At 40.5% G+C, this 19,070-nt stretch overlaps 1 protein-coding gene across 2 annotated transcripts in view; it reads right to left on the bottom strand.

Annotated features, from left to right (window-relative positions):
• KIAA0319L (KIAA0319-like ortholog) overlaps nt 1–19,070 on the bottom strand; it is a 97,511-nt gene that overhangs the window by 22,913 nt on the left and 55,528 nt on the right. For both annotated transcript variants that reach the window (XM_010841184.1, XM_010841185.1), the window contains exons 4-10: nt 17,066–17,309; nt 14,481–14,582; nt 10,687–10,784; nt 7,350–7,437; nt 5,608–5,700; nt 3,711–3,843; nt 446–674 (exon numbers count right to left, since the gene is read on the bottom strand). In XM_010841184.1, coding sequence (XP_010839486.1) covers nt 446–674; nt 3,711–3,843; nt 5,608–5,700; nt 7,350–7,437; nt 10,687–10,784; nt 14,481–14,582; nt 17,066–17,309 — 987 coding nt within the window. The remainder of the gene's footprint in view (nt 1–445; nt 675–3,710; nt 3,844–5,607; nt 5,701–7,349; nt 7,438–10,686; nt 10,785–14,480; nt 14,583–17,065; nt 17,310–19,070) is intronic.

The following is a 19,070-nucleotide window of genomic DNA, read 5'->3' as shown; positions in this document are numbered from 1 at the left end:
CTGTAGACTGTATATAGTCCATGGGGTCGCAAAGAGTTGGACACGACTGAGTGACTTTTACTTTCGCTTTCACTTTAAAGATGTGCACTCTTCAGCAGAAACTAACCCAACATTGTTAAGCAACTATATGCCAAAAAAAATTTGATTAAAAAAAAAAGAAGTTTTGTACCCTTGCAGTTTTTAAAGAATCTGACTCCCTGAAATTATCCAAGAAAAGCTATCAGTCTTTCCCTCTAATACTAAATATCTAAGATAAAAGTTTTTGCTAATGGGTTAACTGAAGGCCCTGTAACCTTTTTTAAAGAAAAAAAAAAAAAAATCAGTGTTCTATGTACTAATCTGACTTTCGTTATTAAGATGGAGAAAAATAAGCCTTGGATGGGTGACCCAGTCCAGCAGCTCTAATTTCCCTGGGCAAGAAAAGACAGGTGCTCTTCCTTCCTACCTGCATCTCCATCACCTTCCCCTTGCTGTTTGGGCTGAGCGACCACTCATAGCTGGTGATGCCATGATCATCAGTGCTCTGGTTCCCGAAGAGGGTGATGGAGTTCTGGGGTAGAGTGATCACTTGGTTGGGGCCTGCATTGGCCACAGGGGGGTAGTCCACAGCCTTGTTCACAGTCAGGCGTGCAGTGGTAGAGTTGGTAGCTCCATCAGAGTCTACTACAGTCAAGCTGTCAGGACAGAGAGAGAAGTACCGTCGGGGATGGGCTTAAAGAGAGAGGAATAAACACAGAAGAACTAGAACTCAGGGCTAAAAACCAGCAATGTGGCAGGGTTACCAGGTGGCAGTCAATTCTAACCCACTCTTTTTGGAGAGTTAGGATAACGCTAGAAGCTAACACTGACTGAGGGCTTACTGTGTGGCAGGCACTGTTCTAAGCACTTTGTATCTCACTTAATCCTCACAACAGCTCTATAAAGTACTGTCCTTATTTCACCCCTATACACATGAGGAGACCAAGGCAGAAAGAGGTGAAGCTTGCCCAAGCTTGAAAGCTTGACAGTAGTGGAGTCAGGATCTAAATCTAGACAATATATCTCTACACTGTTTCACTCTGCTGCCTACATGTATCTGTGGCTGGGACCTTTACGAGCATTGTCTGATCTGGCCCTCCCAACAACCATACAGAAAGAGGTATCATCAATTTCACAATTATACAAGTCTTTAAGAGGTTAAGAAACCTGCCCAGAGCTAAAAAGTGAGTCAAGGTACAAGCCCAGTGCTCTGACTCCAAAGCCCAGACCAAGTCTTAAGAAGCAGTAATTTCCAGCCCCTATCCCTTTGAGGTTCAAAGATGCTACACTAAATAAAGCAAGCTCTGACTACAGCAGGCTCTCCTCCCATCATCCTGTTTTGGCTGTGTACACAGCGCGAGAATGGACTTCCTGGGCAGACAGCCTCTAGGATGGACCGGGAAGGCTGGCTCCAGTAAGACAGGAGCCTGAGATGGAAATGAATCTCCTACGCAACAGTCCCACAGTTTGTGCCAGTGTGAAAGAGAATTTGCAAGAGAAAAAAAAATGTTCATTTATAAGAGCAGGCTTTTACCTAAATGATGCCTTCCAGCTGAACAGCCTAAAGCTTCTCTTGCCACCTCAAAATGTGAGCATAAGCAAGCAAGGAGGTTTGGGCTCCTTCCATTTTGCTGACAGAAAGAGGAAAAGCATATAAAAGACATGTCGTTTGTTTAAATCTCACCACCAGCCACAGAAAGAGCCAGACATCTGTGGGTTTTTAATCCCACAATCTCACTTTTTACCTATGGTCTTAAGGGGACTTCTGATATTACAGCCTTGAGAAAAAGAACACAAAAACATCACACGCAAATCAGCAAATACCCGCAAAAGAAAAATCCACATAACTTGTCCTCTTTTTCCAGTTTCCCTGTTTTCAGTTGTTTATTTTTTTAAACATATCTTACTTGTCTTCTCTTCCAGAACAAAAGCAAGTTATAGACAGATGCAAAATGGCAAATGCCCATTACTCTGACTTTCACCTTAGACAGTCCCTGGCTTGTGTGTAAAAATCCTGGAATCAAACAGCAGCTGACCACAGGGCTGGGGAAAGAAGCCACCTCCACGTAAAAGCAGGGGACAAGAAAAGGTAAGTGGAATCAAACAAATTGGACCTTAATGCTAGTCAAACCCAATCCCATCATTTTATGGACTGAGGCTTGGAAAAACAGAATTGCACCCATTCCCCTGAAATGCTCTAGGTTAACAGTGTTAAACACAGTTTTAACACTGTGTTAAAAGCTCAGACTTGAGTCCGCAGCCTATGTGACCTTGGGCAAGTTACTTAACCTCTTTGTGACTGTATTTCCTAATCTGTAAAATAAGAATAATTACAATATCAGTTACAAGGATTAAATGAGCTACTGTGTGCAAAGAGCTCCAAACAGTACTAAAGACACAGTAAATGTTCAAGAAGCAGTAGCTATTTTTGTTACTATTTCAAAAAGGATCACATAGCCCAGGCTAAATTCCATAAATATTAAAGTTCCTATGTTAGAAATTCAAGGCAAAAACCAACTCATATTTCCATTTTAAGCCAATGAGAAGGCTCCTATCTTGTTGTAATGGCAGCTACCCTTCATTCACTTGAAGTCTGGAGTCAGTGAGAGTGTTGTTAAGTCAGACCTGTTTGTTTATTTATATGGCAGGTGCTGTGCTAGGACATTCCTTGCTGCATCTCTGGTAGTGTCTCAAATGTGACTAATGTCAGGTCCAGCGGGAACGACAGACACCTGTGAACAAGCTGCTGCACCACGGCAAGCACCACACCGAGACACTGAGTGTAACGGGGAATAAAGAGACTGCTCCTCTCTGAAGCAATCTCCAAGAGCCTCGCTGAAAACGGAGGAGGTCCTTAAAGAGAGGCAGAACCCTGAAAGACTGAGAAGAGCATTCAAGGAAGCAGAGACAAAACATAAATAGGTCAAGTCAAGGAGCAGAGGAGAATGAGCCCTGACCTTGGGGGTTAGAAAATCTGCATTTAGCTCTAGCTGTGTGACCTCAGAAAAGTTAGTAGTTAGCCTCATTTTTCTCAGCTGTACAATAAGGACAGTATAGTGTACATATGGTATTTATGTGACACTCAAGTACAAGTGCTTTGCAGAATACAAGGAATAATGCAGATACAAGGAAGATTGATTACTCTAGAATAGCCTCAGACTCACTAATCACAATCTAGTATGTCAGTGCTACTTCCCAAAAGAACTGACTTTGAATCATATTCTCTGTAAAGTCTCCAATAGAGAAAGATCCTACAAATTATATTCAAATAAATAATTAGTCAAAAGTAAGGATTTTGAGATATCAGAAGCTGAGGAAGCATTTCCCAAAGGGAAGAGATGACAGTAGATTCCTTACAGAATTTTCCTGAGAAAAGGCAAAGGAAGATAGACCCTTCTAGTTTTTGACAGAAATTCCATAAAAAGGTTTGGATATATGCCAAGTATGACTCTGAGAAGGATTAGCTGTGTGGATCCTGATCTATTATGCAAGGACCTTTGCCCTAAAAAGTTATCACTGTTTTGACCACAATTACCACATGGCTTAAAGAACCAATGGAACCAAAGACTATATATATTATCAATCAACTCTACAGGGAATTTTGATATCTGTCAGAGTTACTCTTTTAATAATGTAAAACTCACAAGGGGGGGAAAAATGGCCTATGGTAAGCCTGAAGGATCCAAATTTACCTGAAAGTGTAGTTCCCAGGAACGAGCTTACTTAATTTTAATATGGCAGTATCTTCAGAAATCTTCTTTTCTCTCAGAGGTCCCTTAAGTTCTTCCCAGTGGTACTGGACGATTTTATCATCATCAGTGCTTTCTTGGTCATAAAGAAATATCAGTTACAACATGAGAGCACTGGGTCTCAGCACTTATCCAGCTTACACAAACCAGGGCAACTACTAGGAAAACTTGATGACATTACAGACTATCTCTCCAGAGTGTTTCTTTCCCAGGATTATTGGGTCATTCTGCCTCTCTATGAATATTCCACTGTGTAGTTTTCCAACGACTCCAACATAGGCAACCTCTGGTTAAAATGCTACTGTATAAAAAAGTAAAATCAAAAGTGATACTCAACCTACTTAAAATAAAAGGAAATTTACACTTAGCACAGCACTTTTTAACCTAGCTAATTGGTAAACACCAAAATTTCCTAACAGATTATATGGATAAAGGTGTGGGGGAAGAGGACCCCTCATAACGTTATGGTGGAAGCATAAATTGAAACCTCTATAAACAGCAATTTCGGAAAATTTATCTTTGTCCCTGCAATACCTCTTAGAGGAACTTAATCCTGCACTTATGTTATATATCTGTAGAACATTTAATATTTGTGTTAACTATCATGCTTATTATTCATGGTAATATTATTTTAAAAGCAAATCAAAAATAATTTAAATGGTCATCAATAGAGATTGACTGAAAACAAGTATATATTTATACAATGAAATTATACATTCATATAATGGAAGGCTATGTAAACATTAAAAGAAAAAAAGAATGAAGAAGTATTGCATGTATTAATTCAGAAAAATTCTCCAACATATAGAAACAAGCATTGTACATAACTGTGTGTGTAATGTGTGGTCACAGACTGTATATTTTCTTATAAACACATAAAATATCTCTGGAAAGATGCATAAAATAATACCATTGGTTGTCTGAAGGAAAACTGGACAGCTGGGAGACAGGGATGATAATGATTCTTTTCACTGTATACCTTTACATATTATTTAACTTTGACCTATTCAAAAATATAAAATAAATGGTACTACGTGAACTCTTTCTACCACTCACACAAGTGTTTCATTCTGTTCTGTCTCTTCCTCTTGGCCTGCTACTCTTCCATCCTCCTCTGCTTGCCAGAATTATCTATATGAAATGTTTAACCTTGCTAGAGACTCCTCTGCTAAGCAGGGACTGCCTCCACCAGAGACCACTGGTGGTGCCAAGACAGTCAGGGTAACTGGGCCTTGAAGGGTCTCAAAAGAGGCCAGGCGAACACGGGCGAGATGAGGGGCCTGAACCTCTTGTGCACACACACAGCCAAGACCCAGAAATCCTCTCATGTCACCCATCGGGTGACACTACTCTGAAGGGTAAAATGTTAAGAATGAGCCAGGCAGAGCTGGGGGGAACAGTCTGAGTCCCTCCAGGAGAAGGCCGACAAGGATCTTGTTAGGCAGTGATGGCTAAGTGAGAGCTCTTTGTCAAGACTCTCAGGTACTTATCTTGCCATGACAGATAGGAAGGAGCTTTGTTTTCATAACTAAGAATGGCAACTCCAGGCAAGCAAATTTGAAAATCAGCAAGCTTCAATTAATATAACGCTAAGTGCATGAGTAACACTACTTTCTTACCATCTCAGAGAAGAACTATAACTGTAGTCGGGCCACATGGGGATTTTAAAAAGGGCCTGTCTAGTTTTTACTTCCTAATAGATTGCTTCAGGTAGTTGGTCTTCCCTAGCATGGCCAAGAGGACTGGTCTAAACAGTATTCAGACACAGCTGGCTGCAAGTCTTTTACTAGCGTACATAGCGAATGCTCTTCTAAAACATCATGCTGAGACATGTACTCACGGCTGCCGTCAATGACTGTAGAAGTGGTCGGCAGAGAGATCTCTTGGTACTGTGGTGACACAATGGCAACAGGAGGCCGATTCTTACGGGGCTCTGCAAAAACATGACCCACAAGAAACTGGAAGAAGGGCTTCATAAATTACATCAGAGGAGAAGCGAGTCATGTCTGAGTGCAGTATATGTCAGTCTCCATTACATAACTGGATAGCTGAGCATCGCCAAACGGGAAAGTCACAAGATCAGGCTGATGTTCTAACCTAAGACACCTGGGACCGTTAAAACCTCTTGGAAACCTGACGATGGCTAAGGCCATGCCCCGTGCATACTTTCAACGCTCACGCGCTATCTAGTATAAGTATCATAGCAGCAACTGACTGCTTTCAGGCAAGCTGAACAGAGGTGGACAACAAACAAGCTTTGTGCAATAAAGGACTTGGCAAGCAAACTATCTCTTGGCACAGACTGTGTGAAAAAAATAATGAGTGATTTCTCCACCATCCCTGAGCTGATTGTGTGTGAGATTATTAGGCCTGAGTGCTGGGAAGGTAACAAAACACTTTGGTCCACTCTCATGAATGTGAGCTACAAACTCAGCAGCCTCCTCTTTGAGAAATCATCAAACGGTCTTTATGCTTAACACATTTTTAAGAAGGTGAAGGGATTACTTTGGCTACAAAGTTCAAGGAAGGAAAAGAAAACCTTTACCAACAAAGATAGAAAACAGTATTAAGAATTTGTGCCAATGTATGTGTCACTTTCCAACTATCCTCAAATTTTTCTGAAAATGCAAAACAAGATACCTTGATAATGCACTGTAATCTACCAATGAAAGTGAAAGTCACTCAGTCGTGTCCGACTCTTTGCAACCCCATGGACTATACAGTCTGTGGAATTTTCTAGTCCAGGATACTGGAGTGGGTAGCCTTTCCCTTCTCCAGGGGATCTTCCCAACGCAGGGATCGAACCCAGGTCTCCCTCGTTGCAGGTGGATTCTTTACCAGCTGAGCCACAAGAGAAGCTCTAGTGGATCACTTGAAAAGAATGATGAGATTTGGCTTCCAAGATAAAAAAGGACTGCTGCTGCTGCTGCTAAGTCGCTTCAGTCGCGTCCGACTCTGGGCGACCCCATAGACGGCAGCCCACCCAGCTCTCCCGTCCCTGGGATTCTCCAGGCAAGTACACTGGAGTGGGTTGCCATTTCCTTCTCCAATGCATGAAAGTGAAAAGTGAAAGTGAAGTCGCTCAGTCGTGTCTGACTCCTAGGGATCCCGTGGACTGCAGCCTACCAGGCTCCTCCATCCATGGGACCTTCCCGGCAAGAGCAGGGTTTAAATGAGGAATTCTGTGTGCAAAGGCCCACATTTCTGGAAAGAGATCAGACAGAGCCTGCCATTTTATGCATGCTTCTCCCAGGCTCCTGCCTTTCCTATGTCTCTTAATTACAACACATGGTCCTCTCTCAGCATGACCCACTTGGAGAAGTAATTCTCAAGCAGATAGGCCACACAACACTGTGGGCCATGTGACCAACTTCTCCCTGCCCAGCCAGGTATGCCAATTAGAATCAAACTACATACACTTTGCCAGGCTAACCTTTTACTCCAATGAACTAGGAATTGCCCAATACGTAAATATATTACCAAAAAGGAATGAGAATTTAAGACCCTTAAAGTTAAATCTCCATCTCCTTGGGAATCCTGCAGAGGGAGCAATGGAGACAGGGCTGGGGCTGCGAAACATACCTGGTTTCACTGTCACATTCACGTAGCCTTCCCCGTGAGCATTCTGACCATCTACAATCACTTTGAATTCATACAGGCCTGGAGTGAGCTGCAGAAGTGAGAGAAGATCTTTTAGAAAACCACAAACAGCAGCAATTATATTTAAAATAACACGTATATCTAAATTTTTCAATGCTGATTCTTGCATACTCCTGTTCTTGCACCATTTCCAAAATGGAGAAAGTAAACTAGCTAAAGAGATGAAACAATGAATTAGAAACTGAAAACCCACAGCTTTTAATGTGAATCTTATTACTAGCTGACTCTGAACAACAGAAGGGATTTCAGTATCTCTGTACTCCCATTTTCTTTTCAGAAGAACATTAAGGGCCCAACCATCCTACTTCAGTTATGAAATTAAAACAATCAACTCTGCAAAGAAAAGCATTTTGTAAAAATACCAAATAGCTCTCAAATATCTGAATATTTTCCCCTCCTGATTCCTACTAACTGTATGAACATAACAACAACAACAAAATATCCCACAATCCCATTGTCCTAATATCCCAATTAATCATATTTTTCTTATATCCTTCTAATCTTTTACCACACACACACGAAAAAAGAGCTACAAACAGTTCATTTGTTCAGCAAACATTTATTGAGAACCAATTATATACGGTCATTGTTCTAGGCTTGGGGTTTGGAGATGAATAAGGCAAGGTCCCTGCCTTCAAGGAGCTCATTATTTCAGCAGTATTCAGGGCCTAGCTAAAATCAGGGTATGTATCAAACTTTTTATTGTTCTTTCTTTGATTCATTTAGCATGAACACTTTTCTCATTAGAACAGTCTCTTTAATAGTCATTTTAATGGCTGAGAATAGTACGTGAATAAGTGTGCCATAATTCACATGAGCATTTCACATTGTTGGATATTTGAGTTGTTTCGCAAATTTAAATATTATAACTAATGCTGTGATGAACATCTTTCAGGTAAAATGATTTTTTTCTTTTGAATTATCTCCTTTGGGTACATGCTAATCAAATGCATGTAGCATTTCTGACCACCTCCTTCTTCCTATAATGCTCCCCTTCCTCAACTTTCACTTCTATGCCTACTCCTCATCTTCTCCCATTTCCTCTTCCTTCCATACCTTTAATGACCGTGTTCCCCAGGACCCCAGTTGCAATCCATTTACTTCTTCACTCTCTATAATCTCTGGATGATTTTATCTATTACCATGGCTTTGGTTGTCATCTATTTGATGCTGGTGTACAAATTTATCTCTGTAGCCCAGACCTGCATCCTGATCTCTAGCCCCTTACCCTCAGCTACTTATTGGTCACTTCCACTCAAATGTTTCACAGGTTCCTCAAACTCACTCTGTCCCAAAATGAATTAATCATCTGCAAATCTCCTCCAAATCTGCTCCTCTTTCTATACGTCTCATTTCAGCGAATACTGTCACAAATACACCAACATCCAGCCAGTTCCTAGGCCAAAAGGCTAAAATTATCCTAGATCTCTCTTCCCCAACACCTCCATCCAATTAACTGATCACCAGATTGACCTCCATAATAGTTCTCAGATCCACCCACTTCTCTCTATTCACACTATTCATCACCTTAGTTTTTAACCATTCATCATAGCATAGTTGTTAAGAGCATGGGCTTCAGAGATGGAAAACTCCAGTTCAAATCTACCATTTAATAGCCTTGTGCACTTAGACCAAGCCACTTTATTTTTCTAATTTTTAGCTTCGTCATTTGTAGAACAGATATTAATGTCTTGGGGTTGTTAGGAAGATTAAATGAAATAATTGCATAAAACAATTAGCACTGTATCTAGCACATGGAAAGCACTCAATGGGTGGTTTTCAAGGCTTATGTTATTTGTATTGTTTTTTTTTTTTCACTCAAACTATTATCAATCTCATACCTACATGTCTCAATAGATTCCTCACCGTGTCCCTAGTATGAGTCTTCTCTCCTCCAATCTGTAGTCAGGGTGATTTCTCTAAACTGAAAATCTGAACATGTCATTCTCCTGCTTAAAACCTTTCAGAGGCTCCCTCTGGATAAGAATCAAAGTCCTTCTTCTAGCACACAAGGCTCTGTGCAATCTGGCCCCTACATTTCTCCAACTCATTTGTGCCACTGCTCTTCTCACACCATGGGGTCCAGTCAGGATGAACCACATATAATTCCCATTTCCCCATATTTCTCTCTATCATTTGGCCCAGTGGACACATTCCTTCCTCTGTTTGCAGTATTACCACTCCACCCTTTATCCAGTAAGCCAGTCACATGTCATGACCCAACTAGGCCAACTCTTCTAAGAAATCTACTCTAACTCCCTGGGGCTTCAATACCCCCTACACTGACCCAGTGTACCCCTGTTCTATTTACCTGCTTCAGTCAATAGCACCTACTAGACTCTATTTTCCATAAATGTTAATATTATGATTCAGTTCAGTTTAGTTCAGTCGCTCAGTCGTGTCCGACTCTTTGTGACCCCATGAACTGCAGCACACCAGGCCTCCCTGTTCATTACCAACTCCTGGAGTTCACTCAGACTCACGTCCATCGAGTCGGTGATGCCATCCAGCCATCTCATCCTCTGTCGTCCCCTTCTCCTCCTGCCCCCAATCCCTCCCAGCATCAGGGTCTTTTCCAATGAGTCAACTCTTCACAGGAGGTGGCCAAAGTATTGGAGTTTCAGCCTCAGCATCAGTCCTTCCAATGAACACCCAGGACTGGTCTCCTTTAGGAGGGACTGGCTGGATCTCCTTGCAGTTCAAGGGACTCCCAAGAGTCTTCTCCAACACCATAGTTCAAAAGCATCAATTCTTCGGTGCTCAGCTTTCTTCACAGTCCAACTCTCACATTAGTAACTAGTAAATTCCCAATTCTTGCCACATAACTAATATACAATAAACAGTTTTTAAAAGACAGACAAACAGATAGAAAGAGAAATTGCTTGGCCAAAGAATATGAACATTTTTATGGCTCTTAATAACTATACAGAATCCCAAAAAAGACTGAGCCAATTTACACAGTCATACGGCCACAAATAACCTAGCTTATCTCCCAAATTCTAAAATCCTTATGTTACCCTTAAAAGCTGTTTAGTGTATATTTTCAGCTCTCACCACTATGCTTATATTCTCACCATAAATGAAAATTTGAGAATCATACACTAACAAATACTGGATGTCAGCCAGCCAGACTTTTGGAGGATCCACTTCTAAAAGATTGCTCCTAACTGTAGTGTGGACAGAAAGTTCTATATTATACATTTTAGAAAATGGTCAAGCCCTCTAGCCCACCCCTGCAAACGACAGGAGGCAAATTCACCTTGGACAGCTTCAGGATCTTGGAGTGCTCCCCTTCCATCTCTCCACTGTAGTCTCTGGGGTGAGTAATCAACTGCCAGTCATAGGTGTAGGCTTCTCCTACGGAAGGGCAGTTACAAACATCATGAAAACACAAACCTACACATAAAGAGGGCAGCCATACAGCCTGCCAATAACAAACCTTTTCTAGTCTTGACAAGATCTTAGTTTTCAAGATTTCACCCTAAAGCCAAAGGGAAACCAAACATTCTGCTGAAAGGAAGGGTAGGTTCTGCTGATGGCTACAGTTAGGGCTTCTTCCATTCTCCCCCCAGCCAAGCTCATTCCTGCCCCATACCCACCCTGCTTTGGACCAATCCTCCCCTAAAATACCAAGTCACTCATGGTGTGGCATCCAATTAAAATACATGCCCTACCAACCACTATGGGTGAACTCATTAGGAACAAAGGCCATTTTCTTGCAAAACTTCTTTTGCAACAAAGAACAGCAATGACTTCTAAATAACATGGTTCAAAAATAGCTTTTTACAGAGTGCTAACAATGCTCGTCTCACTGAGGTCATCACACCCTGGTGAGTTAGAAGAGCTACTTCATTCCTGCTGAGCTAAATAACACACTGCAGAAGGTAGTAGAGGATGGCCCATTTAAAACAGGCCCCACTGAAATTAATTAAGATCAAATGAAGCATTAAATGGTCCTCATTTGCAGCTTAGACTATATGACTATCTAGAGTGACCACAGAATCCTGTTATCTAAGTGGAATTCCTCCCCAGTTAAAGTGGTCTTAAATATTTTGGGGAACAAAATGCATTTAATGGCTAGGAAAGGGTGAGATTTGGTAGGAAGGTTTAATTTAAGTTACTACTCAAAAGGGAAAAATAAAAGGAAAAAGAAAAAGCCTCAAATGCTTACAGAGAATGGTCATCTTTTTCTTATTTCATGAGTTCAAAAGTTAAAGTTAACACATAGAACTTAATTCCAGACTTAAGATGAGATTTTACTTTATAAGCCTGAGATACAAGATCATCTACTCTTTCTTCCTCCAGAAAATACTGGCTTTGTTTTGGCCAACTGTCAGCCCCAGGCAGCTCTAATAAATGTAGATGTAAAAGTTAGGTGAGGTGAGGAGCAGGAAAGAAGTAGGAGAAGGAGAACTGGTGCTAAGAGATGACATTTCTTGAACTGTAGTTAGGAAAAATTTTTCCACACAGAATACAGACTCACACTAGGAACTGAAGATTTTCTCATATCTAAGGCTAGCAACACAGATTTCAAAATATGACAATATTCCTAGGACAGAAAAGCTCAGGGGGATGAATTATGCCTTACAGACAGGAATTTGCCCAAGGGTAGGAACAACGGAGTGTAGGTCTGTTGGACAGAATGCTGGTTTTAATGATTTAGGGCATGGTTTTCAACCCACGCCTCTGAACCAGAGGATCCTGAGAGGTGCTTCAGGGTTGCCAAAGACGACCAGGGGGATGAAGAACAGGCAGGGCTGGTCCTGCCTCACTGTCCCCAACCTCTGAAAGTTTGAAACCAGCCATCTCATGTATCACCAGATAAAGGTTGAAGAAACTGGGAAAAGGAGAGTTGAAAAAATCTGTTTTTGAACTGATGTGTTTTGGAAGACTGATATACAAGGTGCTGTTAACCCAACCACATACGGGTATATGCAAACAGGGGTAAGAAAAGAAAATACAGTAGAGCCGGGATATCTTTCAGGAAAGAGCGGAAGCAACTGTAGCTCAAAGCAGCTCTTTCCTCACTTGCACCTTCAAAGGCCACCAAATCCATTCACCTTGTCACCAGAATAGGAAAGGAAAATGTTTCTTTATAGGAAGGTAGAACAAATTGATAAGGAAAACTCAATTTGAGGGCAGAAATACAGAACAGAGAGGGAGGGCATTTAGGTTCTGGAAAAGTACTTTTTGCAGAAATAGGCCCTGAAAGTAAGGATACTGTACCAGAAATGAGGTCCTAAAATGGAAGGACCCATCCTGAATAGAGTATGGCATTCTGTTTTTAACTAGCTTTATAACTAGCTACTTGACCTACCTTATGAGAGTAACACAAATCCAATGCAATCATTTTCCATCAAAGAATGCTTCACTTCATGTCACAGACAGTCTTGAGACAATGTGTGTTTGTAAGTCAAACTTTGGTATACTAACATATACTTCAAAGGACAAAGGATGCTCACATTACCAAAGTTTTCTTAAATAATAATCCCCTAATTTATATATTTTATAAATCTGAATATTGTATATTACATCGGGCTTGGTTTTTTTCTTTAAGTGACAAATCTATCTTAGCAGTAGTCTTGAATACCTTCTCTACAAGTTCTGTATCTGCTACTTACTAGTTGTTTGGCCAAAATAAACAGGTTAACTGAGTCTCAGTTTATTCCTCTTTTAAATGGATATAATAAAATCTACATTTAAAGAGCACCCACTATGTGCTAGGCACTAAGGTATATAGGTACCCTATATACCACTTCATTTTACCCTTCGAGTAACCTTATGAAGTAGGGATTACTATCTTCATTCTACTGAGAAAGAAATGGAAACTTAGAGAAGTTAAATAATCGACTTAAAATTATCCAGCTAATGATTTAAAGAGATGGGAATATCAGACCATCTTACCTATCTCCTGAGAAACCTGTAGGCGGGTCAAGAACCAACAGTTAGAACCTTATATGGAACAACTGACTGATTCAAAATTGAGAAGAGTATGACAAGGCTGTTTATTGTCACCCTGTTTATTTAAGTCACATCATGAGAAATGCCAGGCTGGATGAGTTACAAGCTGGAATCAAGATTGCCGGGAGAAACACCAACAACCTGAGATATGCAGATGACACCACTCTAAAGGCAGAAAGTGAAAAGGAACTAAAGAGCCTTTGATGAGCATGAAAAGGGAGAGTGAAAAAGCCAGCTTAAAACTCAATATTAAAAAACTAAGATCATGGCATCCTGTCCCATCACTTTATGGCAAATAGAAAGTGAAAACATGGAAGCAGTGACAGATTTTCTCTTCTTGGCCTCTAAAATCACTGCAAATGGTGACTGCAGCCATGAAATTAGAAGACTGTGTCTTGGCAGGAAAGCTATGACAAACCTAATGTATTAAAAAGCAAAGACATCACTCTGCCAACAAAGGTCTGTGTAGTCAGGGCTATGGTCTTTCCAGTAGTCGTGTACAGATCTGAGAGTTGGACTATAAAGAAGGCAGAAAGCCGAAGAATTGATGCTTTCGACCTGTGGTGCTGGAGAAGACTCTTGAGAGTCCCTTGGACAGCAAGGAGATCAAACTAGTCAATCATCAAGGAAATCAACCCTTAATACTCATTGGAAGGACTGATGCTGAAGCTTCAACACTTAGGCCACCTGATACAAACAGCCGACTCCTTAGAAAGAACCTGATGCTAGGAAAGACTGAAGGCAGAAGAGGACAACAGAGGATGAGATGGCTGGATGGCATCACCGATTCAATGGACATGGACTTGGGCAAACTTCAGGAGATGGTGAGGGACAGGGAGGCCTGGCATGCTGCAGTCCATGGGGTCACAGAGAGTCAGATGCAACTTGGAGACTGAACAACAACTAAGCTATGATTTGAATCCAGCCTTAATATCAAAGCCTATGATTTCAAACATTACACTGCCTCTCATATCATATAAATATTTGTACATGTGCAAGCTATATCCTAATCTCATAGGACTTTTAGAATAAATAAATGTATGTAGATATCATTATAAATGAAAACACTAAACAAATTAAGTGGATTTTTACCTGCATCTGGTTCTGGAAGAACAAATGCATTTAACTGAACTTCATTCTTAGGTAATGTAATCTGAACACTGTTTCCAGCAGACACCACCAGTTCCTTTATAACTGGAAAGGAAGTCAATACACATGAGATAAGAAATTAGGTCCAGACTATCTTATTTCTCTCCTTTCTTTTGTAGTCAAATTTCATCCATAAACAATTTTCAGCTATTGTCTTCATTTCTTCTTTATCAACCCTCTAATCCCTTGAAATGTGACTCTGCCCCACTTTTTCACTGAAAAGCATCTTCAGAGGTCATCAACAAAGTGCTTTTAGCAAATCTAATAGCTGTTTCTCAACCCTCAACCTTCACCTCTGTAACATCTAATACTGCTGACTGCCTCCATCTTAAAGAACTCTTGGTTATTATACCATATTATTCCACTTTCTTCCTTTCTCTCTGAGTTTTTCTCCACTGTATTTTAACTATGGTCTTTCCCTAAGCCCTCCTTATACAGTACTTTTCACAGAATTCAATAAATAGAATTTAGCTCTGTTTCATCATCTTTCTGTTGATAAAATACATAAAGTTCCTCAAACAAATGTTGACCACAGGGCCAGCCTTAATTTTCTTTCCATTTCAACCGATATAACCACAGACTTAGATAATTCCAAGAATCTTAATTAGTCTTTCCTCTGCTAGCTCTCCCTATTCTAATCCATTCTGTCTTCCTAAAACACCTATTGCCAAAATTTTTCTAAAATACTCACCCACCATTTTACTCTCCTACTTAAGACCCCCACTCACACTTCATGCTTCAGTCCAAACTCCTAACCTGGCATAAGAGATCCAACATCACTGGATTACATCATCTCATCCTTCCCACCCCTGATTCTGCCTCTAGCTATATTCATTTTCCCTCTTGGGCTCCATGGAAACCATGGTCTATGCTAGGGGACTTTGCTTAAAACTATTTTCTTCAACTGGGGTGTAGTCTTACCTTATTATAAGTACAGTACTTTGTTTCTGGCTTAAAAGCCAGTCTTCTCTCCAAAAAAATCTTTTCAGACCATTTCAGTTCAAACTAATCTACTTCCTGAACTACTTCTACATTTGGAACATCCACATCAGCTAATAATTAGATACTATCTTTCGCTTTCACCAGCTACTTCATACACGTCAAAGTTTCTCAACTATGACATTTTGGACCGATTATTTGTGTGTGTGCTGAGGTGAGGGGGTATCCTGCACCCTGTAAGATGTTTAGTAGTACTAAACCCGGATCTCCCGCAGTGTAGGCAGACGCTTTCCCGTCTGAGCCACAGGGGAAGCCCTAGTGGTACACCTACTAGTCACTACCAACTAACTCGATGTCAGTAGCACCCCTCCTCCACAGTTGGAACATTCAAAAACGTTTACAGGCTTTTGAGAACCACTGATTATATAAATCTTATTTTCTAACAATAATTGTTCATTTGGATGAGACCCAAGAACTAAGAGAGCTTAAAGCAAACAATTGGCTGGTTCATCCATATTCCAAGACTGGGAGGTGAAAAGGGTTTCCTACACAAATATGAAATTTGAGATTTATCTGTCTGCTTGGAAATACTGCACTCAGGGAGAAATGAAACTATCCATTATGGAAACTTCAGCATTTAGACACCCCAGGATGTGGAATAAGAACTGCTGAAGCAATTTTTCAAAAGAGGAAAAAAGAAAAGGAAAAAACCACTATACTCAGAGAAAGTATAATGGACAAAAATACAGCACAGCCCAAATCTTTCACAATTATACCAAAAATCACAACCATCCTGCCTGAACACAAAAATTATTTTAATGCCGCAAGACTGAAACCCTAGATTTCATGTTATATTACCACCAAAGGAAACCTTAAGAAATTAAAAAGTGGCACAAAAATTCATTTTCACTGGCTTTGCTAAACCCTGTTGACTTTTTCAGGAGATAAAGATCAACTTAGTTTCCTTGATTAACCATTTCCTCCTAATATCTCAGAATGGAATTTATGAAGCAGACCTGCCGCTAAAGGAACACTCCATATAAATCTCCTTTCTATGACCTGCTTTAAAAATAAAGATGCAGAAATTTCTGGCAGTCCACTGGTTAGGACTTAGCACTTTCACTGCTGAGGCCCAGGTATGATCCCTGGTCGGGAAACTAAGATCCCAGAAGCCATGTGGTACGGCCTAAATAAGCACTTTTAAAAAGAAAATAAAGGTGCTATCAAAATCAGAGACACAAATGTTCTGACCTATGATCTGCCATTCAGAAGGCAAATAGTTGTACAGATCCGACTTTCTTCCCCGTGGTCACTGCTTGGTTCCCTGATCATTATTTAACTGAGTCTAGGCAGTGGAATTCTACTCTAGAAAGAGCCTCATAAATTCCCATAGGTTGGAGCTTACTGAAAAAAACAATTGCGAGACCATGTACTATAATTACAGGGATACTAACTAATAGGATTATTTCTTTAATCTACAGTATTAATAAAAGTCATGTCTCTGTCCTTTCTTCCCACTAAAAGGGAACACTTTGATCAAAATCTCTGTCTCCCCATCCTATCTCCAAGGAGAGAAGCAAAGGGCTCACCTGGGAGTGGTGTGGAGGTGCTCTGGAAAGAGGCCTGGGGGGTAGGGGTGGCATAACTGTAGGAGGGAGCCACTGGCAGAGGGTGAGCAATCTGGACTTTCTCAGGGCTTTTTACTTGCTGAATGCTAGGAGTAGCACCGGGATCCTCTGATGCTTCACGCTGAACTGATACATCTGACCGACCAGGAATCTTCACACTCAGGTCTGTGGTTAAGGGATTAAAAATTGTGTCTGTGCTGTGGACCTAGAGAAATGCAAAATTTTATTTGAATAGGCAAAAGTTATACAGTCAGTTTTTAAGATAATGTCTCATGAAATAACTGCAAGTTAAATGATTTTTTGAAAAATTCAAAACCGCCAAAGATACTAAAGAAATTAATCTTACCACGCAAATTGGTATTAAAAAATGTTGATATAAATGTTCCTAGTATTTTTCTCTCTATGCAAAAAGTTTTGCTTAAAACAAAGCAGTAATAATCGCTCCATGTGTACTTTTATCTCCTTCTCACTTAACATTTATATTCAATCTTTCAACAAATACATATTAAGCACGTATTATAAAGCAGGCCTGTGGATCCAAAACATAAATAAAATATAATCACTGTGCTCAACAAGTACACAATCTAGTGGGGGAGAAAGGACTAGAAACACAAGCCAAAATGGTCACTATACCTTTAACAGCTATGACTGAACCAAAGAATCACCATTAGAGTACTTCTCTTTCTTGGAGAGGAAGCATGTGAAGAAGGATAGTTTAATAAATAAATGAAGACTTTCTGGAGGCAGAAAGTCCTGAGATGAGTTCCAAAGGGTAAACTAGACAAGAGGCTGAAGGGTGAGATGTGAATAGCCAAAAGAAATGAGATTAACATGGCTAGTGTTGGGAAACAAGGGTCATAAGCAAAGTGAGAGGCAGGGTGTTGAAACAGAAGGTAAGCTGGAAAGACAGTCAAGGGCCACACTATAGGAGACTGAGGGTGTGCTTAATCACTCAGTCGCTGCCACCCCATGGACCACAGCCCCCCAGACTCCTCTGTCCAGGGGGATTCTCCAGATAAGAATACTAGAGTGGGTTGCCATGCCTTCCTCCAGGGAATCTTCCAAAACCAGGGATTAAACCCAGGTCTCCCTGAAACTAACATAATATTGTATGTCAATCAAATTTTTTTTAAAAAGCTGGTTCATGCCCTTTGCAGTGAAGTCCTGCCTCCATCTCTAGGCTCAGACAACCACAGATTTGTTTCTGTCACCATTAACTAGTTTAGGCTTTTTTGGAATTTCATATAAAAGGAATCACATCCAAACTATTTTTGTTTCTGGCTGCTTCCCTTCAACATAACATTTTTAAGATTCATATCATGTTATATTCACTCTTTTTATTACCAAGTAACATACTTCCCAGGTGGCACAGTGGTAAAGAATTCCCCTGCTAACGCAGGAGATGCAAGAGACAAGGGTTCAATCCCTAGGTTAGGAAGATCCCTTAGAATAGGAAATGGCAACCATTCCAGTATTCTCACCTGGAAAATGTCATGGACGGAGGATCCTGGCAGACTACAGTCCATAGGGTCGCAGAGTCAGATTCGACTGAGCACATGCACGCATGCACATGCACACGTGCACACACGCACACACACACACACACAGAGTCTACCATTACAGAGATAATACCAAATTTGTTACCCATTCATTACTGATGGAGATTTACGTTGATTTCAGTTCTCAGCTCTTATAAATAAAGCTGCTATAAATGTTAGACTAGAGATGTCTTCAAGAAAATTAGAGATACCAAGGGAACATTTCATGCAAAGATGGGCTCGATAAAGGACAGAAATGGTATGGACCTAACAGAAGCAGAAGATATTAAGAAGAGGTGGCAAGAATACACAGAAAAACTGTACAAAAAAGATCTTCATGACCAAGATAATCACGATGGTGTGATCACTCACCTAGAGCCAGACATCCTGGAATGTGAAGTCAAGTGGGCCTTAGAGAGCATCACTAC

Source organism: Bison bison, unplaced genomic scaffold, assembly GCF_000754665.1.
Source record: "Bison bison bison isolate TAMUID 2011002044 unplaced genomic scaffold, Bison_UMD1.0 scf7180017864158, whole genome shotgun sequence".
In the NCBI taxonomy this organism is placed as follows: Eukaryota; Metazoa; Chordata; class Mammalia; order Artiodactyla; family Bovidae; genus Bison; species Bison bison.
The sequence above is the reverse complement of the archived record's forward strand: the minus strand, read 5'-3'. Positions and strand labels throughout refer to the sequence as shown.